We start from the raw sequence: 19,886 nt of genomic DNA, 5'->3' as shown, positions 1-19,886 counted from the left end.
TACTCACGCTGTATCCTCCATAGCCACCCCCACCATAGCCACCAGGGAGGGCCTCACTGGCAGCCACCAGCAGACACAGCAACAGCACCTGATGGAGTAATGGATATCTTGTCAGACATCAATACCACAATGCTGTCTGGAGCCGCACACATATGCAGGTTGTGTTGTGGTGTTGGTGCATGTTGGAAGCAACACTCAGGCTGTTATGTCCGACTCAGCTGAACTAAATCATCTGGCGTTAGCGGTTGCCAAATACCAGCGTTGTTCGGACCATGAGGGAGCTGAAGTAAGAACTTAATATACCTTTTTGTAGACTTTAGGCACAGAAGAAAAATATGTCAGGAATCACAACTGCGACAAGATTACGGGAAATACAAGTTTTTCTTGTTTGTCTGATTTGTATCAATCATTCAACAGAGAATGCAAAAGTCCTAGTGTAAGGTTGTATACGACCAACACGTAAGAACAACGCACCATCTAATATCACTTAGTAGCTAAGAACATCCGGAATTAATGTTTAATGGAGGTGGCCGAGGACATTTGGCGACAACTATAGGTTACTTGGTTGATTTACTGAACTTTGGCAGTGGTCCTTCTTACATACAGAACAGAATACATTATAAGAAAAGAAAGCCCATTCATACACTTCTATCTGCCTGTCTCTCTTACACTGTTAATATGTAGTCGTTTAATACGTATGGTATATATACTGGAAGGAAAGCCACAGTCTCATCCGGAAAATTCAGTGGACTGTGAGTTGAACTTGCCCTTTTCTGCAGCAACAAATCACCCTTTGGAAGGATACGGAGGGACTTACCCACTGAGAATGAGAATTTTCTTGTGAAAGAAAACGTACTGAGGATGCGTGGGCGAAGGCTAACTAAAGCGATTTTTTGTGTGTCTGTTCTTTCTTGAGAGACAATACAGTAACTGATGCATGTATCGCCTTCAGTCCGCAGACTTCTTACAGCTATATTGTAGCTAATGGCAGATGATGTTATTCAACCCATGATAGGCTTCTCGAGGCTAAAGAGATTAAGGATGATCACACACACACACACACAAATCATGCACTACACAGGCATTAAGTTGTTCAGATCTATCAACCTGCCAGTGCCGATACCTGAATTTTTCGCAATTAACTCTCAATATTTCCTGAACGGATACAACTGTCAGGTCATCTGTGCATTTTGGTCGTTCACAGGCCATACTATGGTTTTCATTAATTATCTGAATAATTCATGTCATAATGAATAGTGCATTATGTCGTCAACTTACAGAAGAGTACATGATTATAAAGTTCCAGAGGGGGGACTGACTACTAGCTACCCAGATGTGAATTATACCTGCAGCGATCCCATCTGCCTCACTCAGCCGTGGCCTGACAAGTTTGTTTTATTACAGGAAGCGAGGCACAGCCTGGCGCAATAATGACACCAGAAACATAGGCACGGTCGTCATCCTCTGAGATCGAGGTAGGGTATAATCGGATATCTCACTACAGGAGCTGAGCAGTGTATTTGGTGAACAAAGTACAGTCGTGAAGAGTACGCTATCCACTTCTTGTTAATGAAAGGTGTGGAAGCTGTGTATTTTCCTGTCTTGGCAATCAGTAACAGATTTAGAGGGGGGGAAAAAAACAAAACCTACACAAGTGCTCGAGGAGGAATGAAGGAGACAGGGTTAGGTATCTTAATAAGGAATGAGCTGGAATCTTGGATAAGGAAAGAAATGAACTCAGCAACGACCCCTTCCCCCAAGACACCTCATTCTCCTTAATACCCTATACCAGTTTCTTGGTGTACCTCCTCCTCTTCTGCTAACCACCACACACTCTGACTCAGCTCTCGACTCACCAGTCACTCCAAATGTCCAAACTCGCCGAAAGCACTTATCTTTATTACTTACATCACACATTTGCTTTAGTTCACATTCACCTCATACATGTTAATTCTCCCATCTGCCTCTCTAAGTCTCGAAACAGATATCTCTTACGTGAATTTTACCGTACTTTCATTGCAACTACTCTTTACGTGGGTCCCTCGAGCATCGTACAAAATTCACAGCTATTTATATCAGTAATGGAAGCAGCATACTTTCTTTGATTCCACTTTCAACTTCGTAGTACACAGTATGTAATGTTCCTGAAAGATAAAATTACTATTGTCAGATGAATGTTTCTGATTTTAGGTATAATCTTGATGTTTTTACTGCTAAATACTTACGGGAGAGTACATTTTAGCGAGATCAGTCGAGAGCGAACTGACTGCGTCTGTGTTTAGGCCAGATTATATACCCGCCACGGACCCTTACTCAGCACAAAAAAAAAAAAAAAAAAAAAAAAATCGTGACCTGGCAGTTTTGTGCCACTGGAAGAAGCAAGATTTCTGAAACAATTATTACGTGAACCATTACATGCGCGTCTCTCATCCTTCTCATTCAGTGTGCTGTTGACTGAGAGCATACATGAGAAGTCTTTGGGGTCACATCGAATGGAAGGAGCTCTGTGCGAAAAACAAAGCTGTGGAGAGTCTACGGAATGCATCTTAATTCTGAAGTCCTGATTTTACGACAACGAGATGTAGCGCTGAATCAGGAACGATGCATCCTTGAGACCATGTGAGAGGGGGATGCTGGTGGTCGTGTCGGTAGGGTGTACGACTACCACTCATCTAGGTGTGAGGGTGGTTCCAGGTGAGGTCGTACGTGTAATAGGGTACAGTTGCATGACTTCACGTGTGCTTCCAAATGTTCACGCTCTACTGAGGAGCCCTTGACGATGTATAAAGACAGACAGACAGACAGACGGGCACACATACACACACACACACACACACACACACACACACACATCTCTCTCTCTCTCTCTCTCTCTCTCTCTCTCTCTCTCTCTCTCTCTCTCTCTCTCTCTCACCTACACCATCGCCCTTAGCACTGGGTGGGGACTGGTCACCTTAAAGGGGGGGCTGTATTTTCGCTGACACCGGAGGCATCTTAACACATCTTTCTTACCGATTAATTTTGCATATTACACCTTTATTTCTCTTATATTACCTACGCATTTCTAGTGATGTGAGTTAAATAGGTATAATATACAGAACAAATCGCCAAGGAAGAGTTATCACGAAGCCTCCAATACGTCCTAAATTACGACCTAGAAAGCAGTGTTCCTCGACCTTATTGCTTAGTTGCCCTTCATCACGCGGTAAACAGGTCTTGAACGCGTAAATTAAAAGATATATATAAGTTCCTCCCCCTATCTAAGGCGTGGACATGCCGACCGCGAAAATTCACTGATCAATAGACCTAAATGAGAGGTGTTGGAGAGAGACGCCTTCATGTGGTGGCACTGATGTAACTGGTAAGCTCAACTGCCTGGTTATACAAACGTCCCTCAACTACTTCCCTATCCCCCGAAAGGACGATGGTGGACTGATGGAGGAGGGCAACTTGAGCCTGCAGTCCACAGGGTTCACGTTACAGATGAACCCGGGGCCACACCTACTACTATACTCTGTTCACTTTACCTTGATCTAAAATTGCCATCCCTCCATCTTGAATGCTGAGTCCTAACAAAAGATTGACGCTTGAGTATGATGCTAGTCACGAAAAAGTGCTTCAGAAAGGATTTAGAGTCACAGTAATGTCTGTTTTCTCTGCCAATGAGCTACGTGAAATAAACTGCAAAAGGCTGAAAATCTGGGCCAAGTTAAAGTAATGGATGAAAAGAAAAGGATAAATGTCCTCTTTTTGTAATTCAGATTACGTGAAGGTCTGCCTATTTTAGACCATTTATTTGGACGTAATGTAAGTGATGTTAAATAAGCAAAATTTTGACATGTGCTGATTAAATACCACCCTAATAAGTTCTCATATGTTAATCTAGAAATGGACTATAGACAACCCAACTACAGATTGATGCATTTACCCCTTCAATCCGATGACACATTTTTTGAGTTTTATTCTCGCTTACTTTAGAGAGAAAAATTCAGGTTTGGAGAGACTTTTGGAACTGGAGAGGTTAGATACAGCCGTCGTTATTCCCCATAGCTGAGTAAAATCGTCTGGAAGTAACAAGAATATAATCTGAAAATGCGTCGTGGGATTGAAGAGTTTAAGTTTTCTGCCGGGTAGATATTTCACGCACAGTCACAGAAATACGTTTATCTGTCCGCTACAAGAATTACCTTTTATAACCAGGCAATGTATCCGTCCTGTTAAATCAGTGCCATCCCCTGGAGGCGCCTTTCTTCAGCACCAAACCAAGCTTAATACACATAATGATGAAATAAATGGACCTGAACATGACGTTTTCATCATAAAATATGTTGAATATATGACTGGCCTAAATGATGATGAAATAATTACCCAACACATTTTCCCAACTTCATGATATTGCCTTCATTAATGTTCATAATTAACTTTAAATTATACGTAACTTTTAGTTCATGCATCCAGTCAACATACGTAAACTATTTGCACATAGTGGTAGATGAGGGCGCCCATTATCCAACCACTCATTGTAGTGCTGCCCTTGTTCCTTCATGTCAGTCATTCTTTTTCTGCGTCTGTCCTCCTCTCTTTCTAGTTCTCCCAGTCTTCATTACTCTTCTTTATTACTCTTCTTTTCACATTAGGTGGCTCTACACTGAGTGACAAACCAGGTGATTTCTTGTAAAACAGGAAACCCTGTAGGTGGTAATCATACAGCCAGACAACGGGGTGACATGGAACCTACGTTGGTGCCCCTGCTAACTGGGTGGAGAGACGAAAATGCGGCGTCCACTCAGGAATCAAACCTCCATACTAATCCCCTAACTTCGCAGTGGCGAGGCGCTGTCATCGTCCGCATGGGAATATCGGTTCACAGCACGGGACGACCCTGCAGGAACTGTTACTTGCCTGCGGTTGATGGATCTGCTCGATTAGAACTACTGGGGTAGCACAACAGCAACAACTATTTATAAACACACACACACACACACACACACACACACACACACACACACACACACACACACACTTGTCCCAGGTAGTCAGATATAGCCTTAAAGCTTACGGGTTATCCTGGCAGCCATATCGCGTCTAGTTTAGGATCCATGTCTTTGGTGACCATATGCAGTATTCAGTAACAACCAGATCCACCCAGATAAAGAAGAATAACCGACGTAGTGAGTGACAAATCATGCAGTGACGCCAAAATAGCCTTAATACATCAGTGTACAATCAGATGCAAAACTCCTAAGCTGAATACTCTAACGTTGGTTTCAATAAAATAATTCTGCGTTAGCAAGAGTAAAATGAAAAGACGTCCCAGGCCTTAAAAGGTTAACTACCGGTAAGGAAAAAGTCACTAGTGGAAGAGTAAGAATAAATATCTTTGGAAGGTATCGAGATATCCTTAATACCTCAAGGTTAAAAGAATATTTAAAGGAAAGAGAGGTTGTGTGGCAAAACTAAAGTGCGATAAGACATTGTTTGGTGCCGGTACAAAAGATTTTTCACGCATGAAGCTGTGTAGTGTATTGCCCGAAGTCAGAGGAAATTAATATTAAATTAATATTTAATATAAATTGGTTTCTAAATTGTAAATGCAGATCTTACGGCTGTGTTCCTTGAGTATAGAGGATTCAAAAATAAATAGTTAAGATGTAAAGGTATTTAGGTATTTATTATCATAATAACGAGATCTAGATCTACCGTAATGCACCTTACTGAGACTCATGTTGACACACATCAAGAATACAAAAAACTCCATGTAGCTGTTTTAAGTTCTGATGCAAGATATGTACAAAATGTTAGGACACACTTAAAAAGAATTAGGTGGTCGGTGTACTAAGTCGATTCGGAAGAATTATCCATGATGTCCGTAGCCACCACCATAGCCGCCACCGTAGCCACCATGGCCACCACCATAGCCGCCACCATAACCTCCACCATAGCCACCACCATAGCCACCATGGCCAGCTGGGTAGCGGGCGGTGCCAGAGTATGACACAACCGGGTAGAAGCCGCTGCCATCAGCCCAGTACGACACCTTCTGCACCCGACCGTCAGGAAGGTTCACCCAGTACCCGCCACGGGCTCCTCCGTATCCGTTACCAGATTCGCTGTGACCGAAGTTGGTGTATCCAGCGGAGACACCGTAGCTGTACCTGTACGGGGTGGGGGCCTGCGGACGGAAGGGCAAAGCTCAGTTTTGTGTTGAGAAAGATTTACTAAGTAAATTATTGATCATTAGTTACTGTGGTATTAATGAACAATATTTTCAAGATCCAATTTACTCACGCTGTATCCTCCATAGCCGCCTCCACCATAACCACCAGGGAGGGCCTCACTGGCAGCCACCAGCAGACACAGCAACAGCACCTGGTGGAGTAATGGATACTCGTTGAGATATCATTGTGTGAAAACTGACTACCTCGAGCAACACTTGAATGCAGATATGTTGTTTCACTGGGATATGTCAACGGATAGTTAGAGATTTGCGTAACATTAATTATCGCCACCCTGTGAAGATCAGGTACTCAACTGAGTATTTTATTCAGGAGACCGTCAGACAATTAAATTTAGCTGAGGGAAATCCTTGCCTATTAAAAGGTTAAATTTCTGTTTCATATTTCCCATCACATCCATTTACACAGACTTTTCTTTTTCAAACCGGTCATATATCTCGTAGTCAATGGACAGGCATTATAAGGTGATCGGCATCACTGCTTTCACTCACGACCTGTGTCCCACTAGAGAAGCCTAAAGGTCACAGATGTTTATCATTGATGGAACTGAGTTCTTGTCATGTAGCACATTTTCTGTCTCGCTCTAATATTTGTAGTCATTGTCACTTATCAAAAGATTACAACAGAAAAATCCCTTATGATTTATTTATTTTTTCTTTCTGATACTGGGTACTACTTTGCTGCCTCCCAGATACTTACTGGTGAGAACATTTTAGCGAGAGCAGATGAGAGCGGACTGACTCCTTCTGTGCTCCAGCCAGGTTATATACCCGCCACTGACCCTTACTCAGCCAAAATACCACCGTGACCTAGCAGTTTCATTTTCAATTAATAAATTAAATTTTTGAAACTGCTCAGGGTAGACTGTCACAGTCGACGCTCTCAGCTCTACGATCCACGGAGATCTGTGGCTGAGTTTTATTTCTGACGTCAGCAGCTTGAGACCGAACGGAAAAGACCCGCAGGAAAAATCAATCTATGGCATTTCCAAATAACAAAGCGTCATCTTCAATCTGAAACAACGAGGTTTAGGTTACGCAGCTGGAGTAACGAAGCAACATGGTAGTCAGGGAACACGGGGCACGATTTGTTCCTGCCTTGCATCAGAATGTATGGGAAGCACAGAATTTACTCTTTAACAATGAATTCCTTTGACTGCCAATATTTCCCTCATCTTATCGTCTGGTCATAGGTCATCCTTAACAGGTTAGGGGTTACTCGAGGAAGTCTTTAACCCTTTGACTGTTTATCCATTTAGTTATTGAATATATATATATATATATATATATATATATATATATATATATATATATATATATATATATATATATATATTATGCTGAGCTTGTTACTGAGGAGACCGCAACAAATGGAGGAGGTGAGAACAATCTCTTTCAAGTCTCTCATCCATAATACTTCTTTCTCTTATTTTGAGCTCCGCCGGAAGCTTGTAATCGGCTTAAGAGAGATATAATTAATGGGTTTAAGGAGTTATCTCAGGTGCTTTAATTCGTGTGTTCTTATCTTGGTTATTATTAGTACGTCCATGGTGGTTAGGATATTTTTTTCACTCTAAGTCTTTACATTTTGAATATCTATCATGATTTTAAGAAACTTTTAATATTACAAGAGACAAACTCGCCCAATATTTAATTAGAAAATATCCTCATCTTTACTGAGATGTTCGAAGTATGAGCAGCGAGAGACAAATGCCAAGATGACTTAGGCATTACTTCTTCTATTGTGTAGCCAGTTCAAATACAGAGCTATTAGACCTTTGTGTCACTGCTTTGACTTAGAGGGTTTATATTTATCACTGTAGTATTTGTCTATCTGTCTACCAATCTATCTGTCTATCTATCTGTCAACATATCTATCTGTCCATCTATCTACCTATATCTCTATCAGTCTATGTTCATCCCTTCGCTGTCCTGGGATCGCCTGCTATGCCCAGGTGATTTGGGATAGGGTAGTACGTCTTTTAATTCTGTTCTCTCTCTCTCTCTCTCTCTCTGCACACCAACAGACTTACTGGCTATGCACTGCCTTAACCCCAGTCATGACGTCACTGGGGTTCTCTTTACTTACCCCATTTATTCGAACTGATGAGTCTCGTATAGTAATGTGGTTTAATTATTGGAGGTATTTAAAAACGCTGGGTGGTAACCATATAACCAATTCATACGCGTTCCGTACGGGTCAATAAGTGGGCTGGCGGAGGGTCAGTGCCCCTCCCTATAAAACAACTGACTCCAAGACAAACGGCCACCCCATACGGGATTATGGCGTCTGGCTATAGATAGATAGATAGATAAAAATAATACATAAACAAGGCAGTGATGTTTTTGTGCTTTTCACAATATTGCTGGAGGTGAACAGTGGCTTTCAAATGAGCTATACTTACGGGATGCAACAGACACAGAAAACATAATTACCGAGTAGTGAAAGGTTGCCAGAGATCGAGAGAGAATTCGAACACATCTCTAAACACTTGACTTTCAGCATTTTTCAGGAAGATTTTTTTTTTTCTTTTCCCAGGAGTTATTGCCAATCAGGTTAAAACTTTATTATTTTTAAAAGGAAAATCGGACGTAAGGGGGTCCCATCAAAAATTTAACGCACTGAGGCTCCTTTGGTTTACTCTCAGCTGAAATATATCGTTTGTCATCAGCCGAAATACAGTATTGGAGTTGCCCCGATCATGAGGGGGTTAAGGTTATCAGTATAGCACTCTGACCCCTATGATCCACTTTTACATGAAAAATATCACCTGGTTCGCTATCTGTATGTTTTATCAATCTGTCTGTCTGTCTATCTATCTGTCTGTCTGCCTATCTGTCTATCTGTCTATCCATCTCTCTGTCTATCTATCTATCTATCTATTTATCTATCTATCTATCTATCTATCTATCTATCCATCTAGCTATCTATTTCTCAATTTTTTTTTATAGCAGAGGACTTCATTCAAATAATGGTGCTTTTTGAAGGTCAAGGCTATATTTTTCTCTCTATATCTCTTTTTATCTGTCCACCTATCTATCTATCTATCTATCTATCTATTTATCTGGCTATCTATCTATTTATTCATCTATCAATCTGTCTATTTATCTATCTGTATATCTGTCTGTCTGTCTGTCCATGATTATAGTCGATGCAACCATGCGAGAGAGAAGGCAAATAATTACTTCTTAGGTCTCTCACGGGGAAGAACTGATTCATGCAAGGTGTCCCACGGTCCAGGTGATTTCCGGACACCGCAAGACGTTCAGGAACTTACAGACACGAAAGGTATATACATCCTGGCCTTTGGTTTCTTCTTCCTTGCATAAAAAAAAAATACCCCCACACATAGATCGTAACATCAGAAGTGCCGCATCTACATTTATATAACTAACTCAAAATACTGACCCTGAACGTATGTGTTTCGAAGCTGTTTCTGTCGCCTCTAGTACTGAGTTAGAAAGAATATACTGGACTGTGTAAGTATGCGTGTATAAAACTGTGTCTTCTGGGAAACCGAAGCACAATAAGAATAGGAAGATAAATAGCGACACAATGAATCTGGAGTTACTTAGTTAATAGATAGTGAGGAGGTGATAGTCAGGAGGAGGAACAAAGGTCGGGGCTTACGCTAACATGGGAAGGTAATATTTTTTGGTTAAGGGATAACACAAAGCTCAGAACAGGAAGTTACCCAAGGAGAATACCAAAAGATTTCCCCCACACTACAACAAGCAATATATATTTATATGGTTATGCATGTCTGTTCAGTAATCTTAGTTATTAGTGTATTCGTAATTAAAACATGCCTGTCACGTAGCAAACAGAGCGCTGTCACTGCACAGTACTGGCTTTAAAAACTTTTGGATTCTTGTCAGTTCTGTTGCACTAACGTTCTCTGGAGATGCACTCTTGACAGGTGATATTATTTAGTGTGAACCATCATCTGGTGGGTTAGTGCAAAACCTTAGTATCCTCAGTGGGAGCCAAATAATGTAATAATAGTGAATGATTCTCTAAACATTCAAACCAACTGATAAAATTAACCCCGGTCAGTCTGGTCAAGCTGACCCATCAAGCGCAGGCAAGCAACAATCCCCTGCAGGGCCGTCCCGTGCAGTGAACCAATGTTCTCTTGAGGGAAACAGTGCCTCGCCAAAGCGAGACCAGGGGAAGAGTGTGAAGGTTTGGTTCCCTGATGCACATTCCGTTCTGTAAACCGTTTTTTCACTGTGTGCTAAGTCTGATTTTCCCTGTCAACACAGTTCGATTTCTTTCTTTCTTCCTTCCTTTTATTCCTCTAACCTAACAACCTAACCTAATTTAGCCTAACTTAACCTAACAGATTTAACTTAATGACTAGCAAACTAACCTAACTAGTTACTAGCAAAACAAATCTAACTTACCCCAGTCTTGACTGGATAAAAACAGTGAAAAAATGGTCAACAGAATGTAAATAAACTTCCCGGATAGACGCAGCATTTGCATCTCTCCTCCCAGTCAGCAGGAGCACCATAGCAGGCTCTACACCACTCCGTTATTTGGTTATATGGTTACCACCCAGCGTTGTTAATCCTCGGATGTGTAATTAAGTATTGTTTATGCATTAAAATGTGTGCTAGTTATATGAAGCGCGTCTGCAAAACAATATTAGGCCAATACAATCTGTAGAAAGACTTGAAAATGGCAAATTCCTAAGAGTAATTAATATATTTCTCAAATTTCTGAAGGGTCAAAACTGAAGAAGGTGAAGATGAAGTTCTTTATTGGTTTTATAGTTATAACCATGATGAAAACTAAAGCTATTAATATATATTTCAGTACTACACACATGTACAGACGCACCAAGAGCACACTAAAATTGCATGTGACAATTTGGAGCTCTTACAGAAGATTATGTACACAGCGCTGGGACAGACTACTATTAAATTAGGTACTAACGGTACTGGTGTCACACAGATCAGAGAAATATTGTATCCAAGAAAATTATTCGTGATTTTGAAAGTACAGTGCATTCAAAACCTGTAATTTCATCGTGTTGCTTATATGGTCGGTACTGAAGAATTATCCATGATAGCCATAGCCACCACCATGGCCGCCACCATAGCCTCCACCGCCATAGCCTCCCTTGCCAGCCGGGTAGCGGGCGGTGCCGGAGTATGACACAACTGGGTAGAAGCCGCTGCCATCAGCCCAGTACGACACCTTCTGCACGCGACCGTCGGGAAGGTTCACCCAGTACCCGCCATTAACGCCTCCGTATCCGTTTCCAGACTCGCTGTGACCGAAGTTAGTATATCCGGCGGAGACCCCGTAGTTGTAGGCGTACGGGGTGGGGGCCTGAGGACGGAAAGGCAAGGCTCAGTTGTATGTCTGAAGAGGATTTATTGAACAAACATTGTGCTGATTATTAGTGAGTGCCAAATAACGTCACGGATAAATCCAACACTCAGTTTACTCACGCTGTATCCTCCATAGCCGCCTCCACCATAACCACCAGGGAGGGCCTCACTGGCAGCCACCAGCAGACACAGGAACAGCACCTGGTGGAGTAATGGATATCTTCTAAAACTTCATATCATCATAATCATCATCATCATCATCATCATCATCACCATCATCATTTTACGTTATGCATAAGGAAGAGGAATGAAGAATGAGGATCAGGATAACACAGAAGAAAAATTTTCAACATAGCGCACATTAACATCAGCCACACATCCATCCAAGTCTTCGAGGTTCTTGGCTTCACCTCGCGGACCAAGTAGTCTTCGTGAAAATGTTCTTTAATATTCTTGTGGGACAGAGAGCATTGTGCCAAGTGTCAGGGCAAATAAGAGTGCAGATTTTGTCATATGCCTCTCCACACATACATCATCCATCCAGTTATACGGATATCAGCACTTGTAGATCTGACTCACGCAGTCCTTAAATACAGCATGTTTTGTGGCACTCGGGCATGTTATGTACGACTTATACTGTATCATATTTTCTCGTAATACCTGGACAAAAAAAAAAAAAAAAAATGTGACTGATAAGATTTATTGTCTGTAAGCAGAGATGAAAATGAGAAAATCTATAACTATGGCAACACATGAGTAATTCTTGTACTAGCTTTCACCTTTTCCTCCAGTTTGACACGGAAAGCCGTAAGGATTATCTAATGTTTGTGACTGACATGTTAAATGAAACTCCCACGCACAAGCTTTGAATGAGATTTTCCTGAAGTACCACAACAGTCATGAGAAATGGACATCTGAAAGGTGGCCCTTGAGATGGTGTGGCCTCAAAATTAATGTAGAAGCATGTGTGGACAACTGGACTTTAACTATGGGCTTCCTAACTAATGTCTAGTGAAATAAATTATAGTTCTCACTTTCATTCTTTCTTTGGGCATGTACAGTACGTATTTATATATATTAGTTATAAAGGGAAGTCTGGAAATTATCACTGTAATCAAACATAACTCATTAGATAATATTTGAACACCAAAGTTAACATTATGTAGAATGAGAACGAGTACCGTAAACAAGAGAAAACGCAAATGGTCCACGAGAGTGAGAATTGATCATAAAAGATTTAACACCACTTGCCTGACCTCGATAGATTAAAAAATAAATAATTGTTTCTAATGGAAGCGTATATGAATATGTGTGATACTGATTAACAATGATTAGTTAATATAACTATGATCTAGAAGTTAAAAGCCAATGAATACAACATGTTAATCAACAACTTCAGTTCTTCTCTTAATCAACAGTCACTTACGTCTATAGTATACAATAGGTTGTATTTCTATGTATACTGTACGGAGTTTTGCATAAAGTGTAAAGGAACGACTGTAAATCTGCCTTCTCAGTTGCTCAAATTTCTCACAACTATATCCTGGAAAGACACAACTACCACGTCTTCTTTGCTTCCTGTTCGTTCGTAAATTGTGTCAAGCATTTCTCGAGACGTTTTCCTTGCATAACGCCAGTGATCCATCAATGATTAGTGCATTATATCGCCAACTTACGGAAGAGTACATGGTTGTGGGTGTTCCTGATGGCGGACTGACTGCTGCTAGGTCGGATGTGAGATTATATACCTGTGAGAGGACCCCGTCAGCCTCATTCAGCCGTGACCCGAAAAATCTGTTTCATTAGAGGAAGTGAGGCTCATGGTGGTGCAATAATGACGCCAGAAACACAAGCACCGTCGCCAGTTTCAGACACAGTCGTTAGGATATGATCTGACACGATAGGTCTAACTTAGAAGGTTCGACTGCTGAGCGTACAATCTTGAAGGGTTCATTGCCTATATCTCACTGGTGAAAGGTATGCAGTCGATGTTCTCTGCCTGCTCTAACTTATGAATATAAAAACTGGAGGCTAGCAAAGAGTCTAATAATTATGTGATCTAAGCAAGACATAGGGGAAAAAATGATGATGATCACAAAGTATCGCTTGGTGGGATATGAGGATATATGAAAGTCGACATTGTAACCTGTCTACTGCTTTAATTCAATTCCATAATGACTACAGATACCCTCCCCATTTACTTCATAAATTTTCCTGCCAAACATGTCAAAGAAAACACGGTATCTGATACACTTATACCTTGCCATCCTTTTAGCCTTCTAATTACAATACTTCCGTGATATAACTACTTATCCCTTAGCACCGAAACCTACATTCTTATTCTCGTAGACTATCTCCCACCGATACTGTTCCCTTCTCGCATTGCACAATATCTCCTCAAATGACCTGCTTCCCTTGTTGTATTGAGAGTATTCTGTGGCGCGACAAGCATTATTTTGTTGTTGGTTTTTATTTCCTACACAATCGCATTTCCCATTCTCCGTCACTCAGTCCCCCCCACCGCACCAACCCAAACTTTCGTCGGTGTGTCTGTGTGTCTTTAATTTTACAGTGATAATTGTTGAAATGGGAGACAGACATGGAAATTTGTTTATTGAGAAGATGCAACAAATTCTGCCCGATTTGGACTCTCTTTAGGTGTAAACAGAAGTGGGATATTATGTGTGTATATTCTTAACTGGAGGGGGCCAAGTCGAGCTGCTCCTGCTGCTGTATGCACTAAATAATTAAATAAATAAATACTACTTCTGCTACTACTACTGCTACGTCTGCTGCTACTACTGCTGCTACTGCTACTACTACTGCTACTACTACTACTAAAAGTAATAATAAAAAAAAAATAATAATAATAATGATGATGTGAGAGCCTAGTTGTTCAGTGGTTAGAACGTGCCAGTCCAAGAGACGGCATGACACGCGAAGGTTTGACCCCAGGATTATAGTCCTTGTACCAAAATATCGAAAATACAAAAGTCTTGAGTTTAGTGAATCCATAACACCAGACTCCTACCATCGTTCTGTACCACACTACCAAGATAACTGAACGTTTACTAGACTTCTGTATCCTTTCCATATGCTTATCCATATGCTTATCTGTACTACTTCATCCAACAGGACAAGTTACCCATTACTTGCACTCCATCATCTTGTTTTTGGAGGGGGATAAGGAGGGAATTGAAGAGTGTTTCTATAACCGAGTAGCTCCACTGCCCCCTTGTATCGGTGCCATCACACGAAAGCGTCCCCCTTTCTTGGGGAGGCGGTGGCTCAATCGGTAGAGAGGTGGCCTGCAGTCCTGCCGGACCCAGGTTCAAATCCCCCCTGGGGCAGGGAACAGCTTAAGGATCTGAATTTCATTAAATCAGACTTTACTGATCTACCAGAAGACCAGCCGACATGTCATAAAGATACCCCCGCTAATACCAATACACCAGTCCCGTAAGAGACAGCCCTAGCATGAATTCAATATGGATGGTGGGTATTAGCGCCAAAGTGGTGGCATGTAGAGGTGTATGGAATGTAAGAGGACTACTGGGCCTTGAGAGCAGGCTGTGAAGCCTATGCTCAGAGTCGGACACATAAAAAAAAAAAAAAAGACACCTCCTACACAGTATATACAACATACTTCTACATTAAACACTGCGTTATTGACACAGGGCAAGGATAACTACCTCACCGTTCAGTTCATACTTAAGTGACCCCTACGAATTTACCCCACTCACAGTGCATATCACATCCCTTTTCCGTTAACCGAAGGGCTTGGATATTATGCACCTGTCCTCCTACTTAATACTTTAGACAATACTTCACTGACCCTATAACGTCATGTCACTCAAAGTACATGTTTTTTTTTGTAAACCACGCGTTATTAATACTGGATAATTTGGCACTGTCTGTCTACCAATCTACATTATGTCCAAACGTCTTAATCCGTGAAGCGGTGGCCACAAACAAATCGCCTCAGTGTCACTGTCCTCACAACCCTAGTTTTGCGGGAATAACAAGGAAGTGTGCATGCAGAAACTTCCTATATCTCGTCCTCTCAAAAATAAATCTTACGAGATGCAGACAATCCTTGGTTATTTCGTGACAACCTATACCAGACGCCATCACCCACTCTCTCATTATTTTTGAACTGTATACAATTTCAGCACCACTCTGTAAGCTTTCCCTTCCTAGTATGACCATGTCCTAATTTAGCCATACCCTAGACCCTCCTGGAAGAGAAAAAGAACTGCCCAACCTGACTGCAGTTCCGAATTTTGACTCCCGATCCTACCCTTCTTCACTGTGGCAGGTGGGTGTAGTCATCGGAATGGTGGGTGTGGTGAGTGTCGTCGGGTGGATGTAGCCGGGTGTAGGTGGGTGGGTGTCGGTGAGTGAGTGTTGTAGGGTGTAGGTGGGTGGGTGTGGTGGGTGTAATGGGTGGGTGTAGTGGGTGGAGGTGGGTGGGTGTAGTCGGGTGTAGAGGCGTGGGTGTAAGATCTCAAGTGTCCACTAATTACGCCACAATGCACCTCCTTTCCTCCACTCTGCTAATCTTGCCAGGTCACGGCGAGACCTTGGCTGCCTGGGAGGTCTGCTTGTTGACAGGGGGAGATCTGTGTATAAAGCCTCTCTGTCGGCCACACACCACTCAGTTCACCCAAAGCACCTCGCACAAATATGTATTCTTCCGTAAGTTGATAGCCATTTAAGTCCTCGTCTAAGGCTGTGTCACCCACTTTGTGGTTTATTTCATCTCCAAGTATAGAGCCTTACTGTACAAAGCCTCACACCAACCAGCTCAACTAAAGTGCCTCACACAAACATGTACCCTTCTGTATGTTCGTGTCTATTAGTCAGGCCTCGCTATGTTGCCTTGTTTGTCGCTCATTTCACCTTCATGTGTAAGGCCTCTCTGTCCGTCACACATCAGGCAGTTCGCTCCAAGCACCCCACACAATCATGTCCTCCGCAATAAGCTGATACCCATTAAGTCCTTGCTGTATATAAGCTCTGTCACCCATTCTGATGTTCACCTCCATGTATAAAGCCTCAGTGTCAGTTACATACCAGTCATTTCGATACTTCCCTTTCAGTCACGCACAACATTAAGTTCACCCTGAGCGCCTCAAACTAACTTGTACTCATCTGAAAACTGGCAACAATTACAGCAAGTCCTCGTTATGGTGCATTCTGATTATAACGCTCCAGTTCAAAGTGACGTCCTTGCATACGCTCGGTCACCGAAAAATGACAAATTGTTCGATCATTGTATTTCCACCGATGCGACTAAGCTGGTTGTATGTCCTTAAATATTCCGAACTACTGCAGCCAAAAGGCGTCAGTTTGGTTTTATGGTTACCACCTAACGTAATAAATTGTTTCCAGGACCACAAGGAACCGTTTGGCTTGTTATCTGGTGTAAAATGATCTGAAAGTAGCACTGTACCAAGTGGGTGGGTGTTCGGACCCGTACCTACCAATGGAAATAACAGAAAATGACGGAGGATTTACTTATTATAAACCTACTGTTTTCTTTAAAGGTGATTTGCCTATTTTCCCAACTTACCGTACCAACTGTGGAGAAAAGCCAAAATATTCTAAAACACATTTCTGACTGAAAATGTGAACGGGTTGTGTAATCTGAGATCGTGAGAAAACAATCTTCTTTTTACTTACCGAGATAAATATTACGTTGTCAACCTTTTGTGAAATCATTTAGTAGTGACAAAGATATCCATTGTTTATATTGTCCATGACCGGAACAAAACCGCATTTCCGCTAGTTTATTTAAAGGTTTTGTTATATATGGCGGAAAAAGACACACCTAGTTTATAATAAGGGGTTAGGAAAATGTTGGAACTAATTATTAATAGTGTTTATAATACATTACAGTTCTTTCCAGGCACATCCAAATAACACAGTATTTTCTCTCATACACAATGTCCTCATTCGTACTTCCCCAGCATAAGAAAAGGATAACTCTGGCTGTCACCCTCCTTCAAAGAGGAATGTCTGTTCCTCCAGTGGACTGGTATGAACTGACACAAATGCAGATACAGACACGAGTACAGAAATACTCATACATGCACAATCTTGAAATAATAAAAGAAAAAAAAAATCATAATAACCACACTGAATGGATGTTAGTAATCTACCATCCAAAATAGAAACTAGCTTTGCTGAAAAATTCCTCGTTCACGCTAAAACTGAGACAGGAACTTGCTCTTGATCTCACTGAATGACGACCACCACTTGTCATCAGTGAAGTGACGATGGTATAACACGCAACTGTTCCATCAGGTGCTGCTGCTGAGCCTACTGCTGGCCGCTGCTGTGGCCGTACCTGGTGGCTACGGTGGAGGAGGAGGCTATGGCGGAGGATATGGATACAGCGTAAGCATTATTTCTGTCAATCCTGTACTCCTTCTTGACTTAGCTGCTGATCTTTCACATGACAAAAGTGGTACGTGCTCGTCTGGCTATTTTTAACTGACGGTAAATTTTCTCACATCCTCAGGCTCCCACCCCATATGCCTACAACTACGGGGTCTCCGCCGGATATACTAACTTCGGTCACAGCGAGTCTGGAAACGGATACGGAGGCGTTAATGGCGGGTACTGGGTGAACCTTCCCGACGGTCGCGTGCAGAAGGTGTCGTACTGGGCTGACGGCAGCGGCTTCTACCCGGTTGTGTCATACTCCGGCACCGCCCGCTACCCGGCTGGCAAGGGAGGTTATGGCTATCACTAAAAATTAACCCGTTTTTACTTTGTTCTTGCTACTACCAGACGATTTTGCTGATATACATAATGGTGAAGGGGTTGAAAGCTGTGTCTAACCTCTCTGTTTTGAAAAGTCTCTCCTAAGCTGAATGTATTTGTCTTAAGGTTACATGAGTAAGCTAAAAAAGAAAATGGATTCAAGAGGCTATTTTCCCACCACAGTCCAAGTGAAAAATAAAAATGTATATATATTTCGCAGCTTGAGATGCCTACAGAGATTGTGTGGTGTTGGCATTATGAGTTCTGTGCCATGACACACAGACTAAGTAATTAGAAGAAGATTAATTCTTTCGCATTTCTTCCTTAACTACTATCGGACTAAATACTGTATGTGTATTGATGTCATCAATAAAAAATATACTCTTATTGCCATTCAGTGTAAAGCAGTCCGCCATATTACATACCGGTACTATTAGAAATCTCGGCTCTCCTTTCTCTCCATTACTGTTTTTTGAGAATCATCAGACGTCACCAAGAAGTATAAGTCTACTCTTAGAGAAGCATGTACTCATTGAAACTGTTTCTCTCCTCACTTCCACAGCACTCCACTGTGTTCGATTTTCTTCCAACATCTCTGATGTAAACTGTCACTATTGTGCAGTCTTTCCTCCTTTTTACTTCCGAATATAATGGCTTTTTCTCTGATAATTATCTTTCGTTTTCTTTTCATAACACACTCCTTGAAAATGTTATATATATATATATATATATATATATATATATATATATATATATATATATATATATATATATATATATATATATATATATATATATGTCATTGTCGGACCTCAAGAGGACCTTGTGATAAAGGTAACGTCATGATGAACATTATTATTATTTGCAAAGAAATAAAATGTAAACTAGCACAGGATTACCTCTCCATTCCCCAGCACACACACACACACACACACACACACACACACACACACACACACACACACACAAATATATATATTTATAAAAAATACTGAAAAAAAGCTAAAATTATTTCATGAAACCAGAGAGTCAGCAAAAATAAAGAAATGAAACCAAAAATCCCATACTCATCCTTAATGTGTGCATGAATGGGAAGATGAAGAAGAAGGCGGAGGAGGCAGGAGGAGGAAGAGGAGGTGGAGAAGAATATGAAGAAGAGCATTAGACTAGCAACTATCGACTACACTCGGGTCAAGGCAGGGAGTCAAATTCTGGTGAAGCCTCATTCTCCTCCCAGAGGACGATTCGGAGTATTCAGTGTTATAGCCACAATATCATACTCCTGGGTGAACAGAGAGTAGGAGGAAACAAACCTACTCCGCCAGCCTGAGCAGCATTAGAATTAGCGAATGACATCTATGTGAGAGTAGAAATTGAGAGATTGACTGGGAGAGTATAATGAGAAAGTGGGAGAGGGAAAAGAGGCCGAGAATGAGCTTGAGGGATGGCATGAGGAGATACATGAGTGACGGGGATGTGGGTGGTGGTAGGGCGCCTGAGTGCGAAGGACAGTGACGTGAAGGCGATTCGATGTGGA

General features: G+C 41.6%; 4 protein-coding genes across 4 annotated transcripts in view; 1 reads left to right on the top strand and 3 right to left on the bottom strand.

The window, feature by feature from the left end:
• Positions 1-5,725, bottom strand: part of LOC145392764 (uncharacterized) — a 6,146-nt gene extending 421 nt beyond the window's left edge. Inside the window, exons 1-2 of the mRNA XM_080267058.1 lie at positions 5,711-5,725; positions 8-88 (exon numbers count right to left, since the gene is read on the bottom strand). Of these exons, the coding sequence (XP_080123184.1) occupies positions 8-88; positions 5,711-5,725 (96 nt within the window). The remainder of the gene's footprint in view (positions 1-7; positions 89-5,710) is intronic.
• A 129-nt stretch (positions 5,726-5,854) lies between these two features.
• On the bottom strand, positions 5,855-6,947 carry LOC145392763 (uncharacterized). Its single transcript, XM_080267057.1, has 3 exons — positions 6,936-6,947; positions 6,289-6,369; positions 5,855-6,172 (listed from the first exon to the last, which is right to left on the bottom strand). Exons 1-3 carry the CDS (start codon positions 6,945-6,947, stop codon positions 5,855-5,857), a joined length of 411 nt encoding a protein of 136 aa, XP_080123183.1.
• A 4,353-nt stretch (positions 6,948-11,300) lies between these two features.
• LOC145392762 (uncharacterized) lies at positions 11,301-13,266 on the bottom strand. Its single transcript, XM_080267056.1, has 3 exons — positions 13,255-13,266; positions 11,699-11,779; positions 11,301-11,576 (listed from the first exon to the last, which is right to left on the bottom strand). Exons 1-3 carry the CDS (start codon positions 13,264-13,266, stop codon positions 11,301-11,303), a joined length of 369 nt encoding a protein of 122 aa, XP_080123182.1.
• A 146-nt stretch (positions 13,267-13,412) lies between these two features.
• Positions 13,413-18,338, top strand: LOC145392761 (uncharacterized). The gene is made up of 3 exons (XM_080267055.1): positions 13,413-13,457; positions 17,888-17,980; positions 18,105-18,338. Exons 1-3 carry the CDS (start codon positions 13,413-13,415, stop codon positions 18,336-18,338), a joined length of 372 nt encoding a protein of 123 aa, XP_080123181.1.
• The last annotated feature ends 1,548 nt before the right edge of the window (positions 18,339-19,886 follow it).

Source organism: Coenobita brevimanus, chromosome 23 (genome assembly GCF_032717465.1).
Source record: "Coenobita brevimanus isolate Jiangsu-jjx chromosome 23, ASM3271746v2, whole genome shotgun sequence".
Taxonomy (NCBI): domain Eukaryota; kingdom Metazoa; phylum Arthropoda; class Malacostraca; order Decapoda; family Coenobitidae; genus Coenobita; species Coenobita brevimanus.
Note: the sequence above shows the minus strand (reverse complement) of the source record. Positions and strands in the feature narration are given on the sequence as shown.

Coding starts and splice junctions, on each gene's coding strand:
- LOC145392763 (XM_080267057.1), bottom strand. Junction 6,173..6,288: donor GCGGCTATGGAGGATACAGC/GTGAGTAAATTG, acceptor TTCCGTCCGCAG/GCCCCCACCCCGTACAGGTA.
- LOC145392762 (XM_080267056.1), bottom strand. Junction 11,577..11,698: donor GCGGCTATGGAGGATACAGC/GTGAGTAAACTG, acceptor TTCCGTCCTCAG/GCCCCCACCCCGTACGCCTA.
- LOC145392761 (XM_080267055.1), top strand. CDS start 13,413: ATGACGCCAGAAACACAAGCACCGTCGCCAGTTTCAGACACAGTC. Junction 13,458..17,887: donor CGCCAGTTTCAGACACAGTC/GTTAGGATATGA, acceptor CTGTTCCATCAG/GTGCTGCTGCTGAGCCTACT. Junction 17,981..18,104: donor GCGGAGGATATGGATACAGC/GTAAGCATTATT, acceptor TCACATCCTCAG/GCTCCCACCCCATATGCCTA.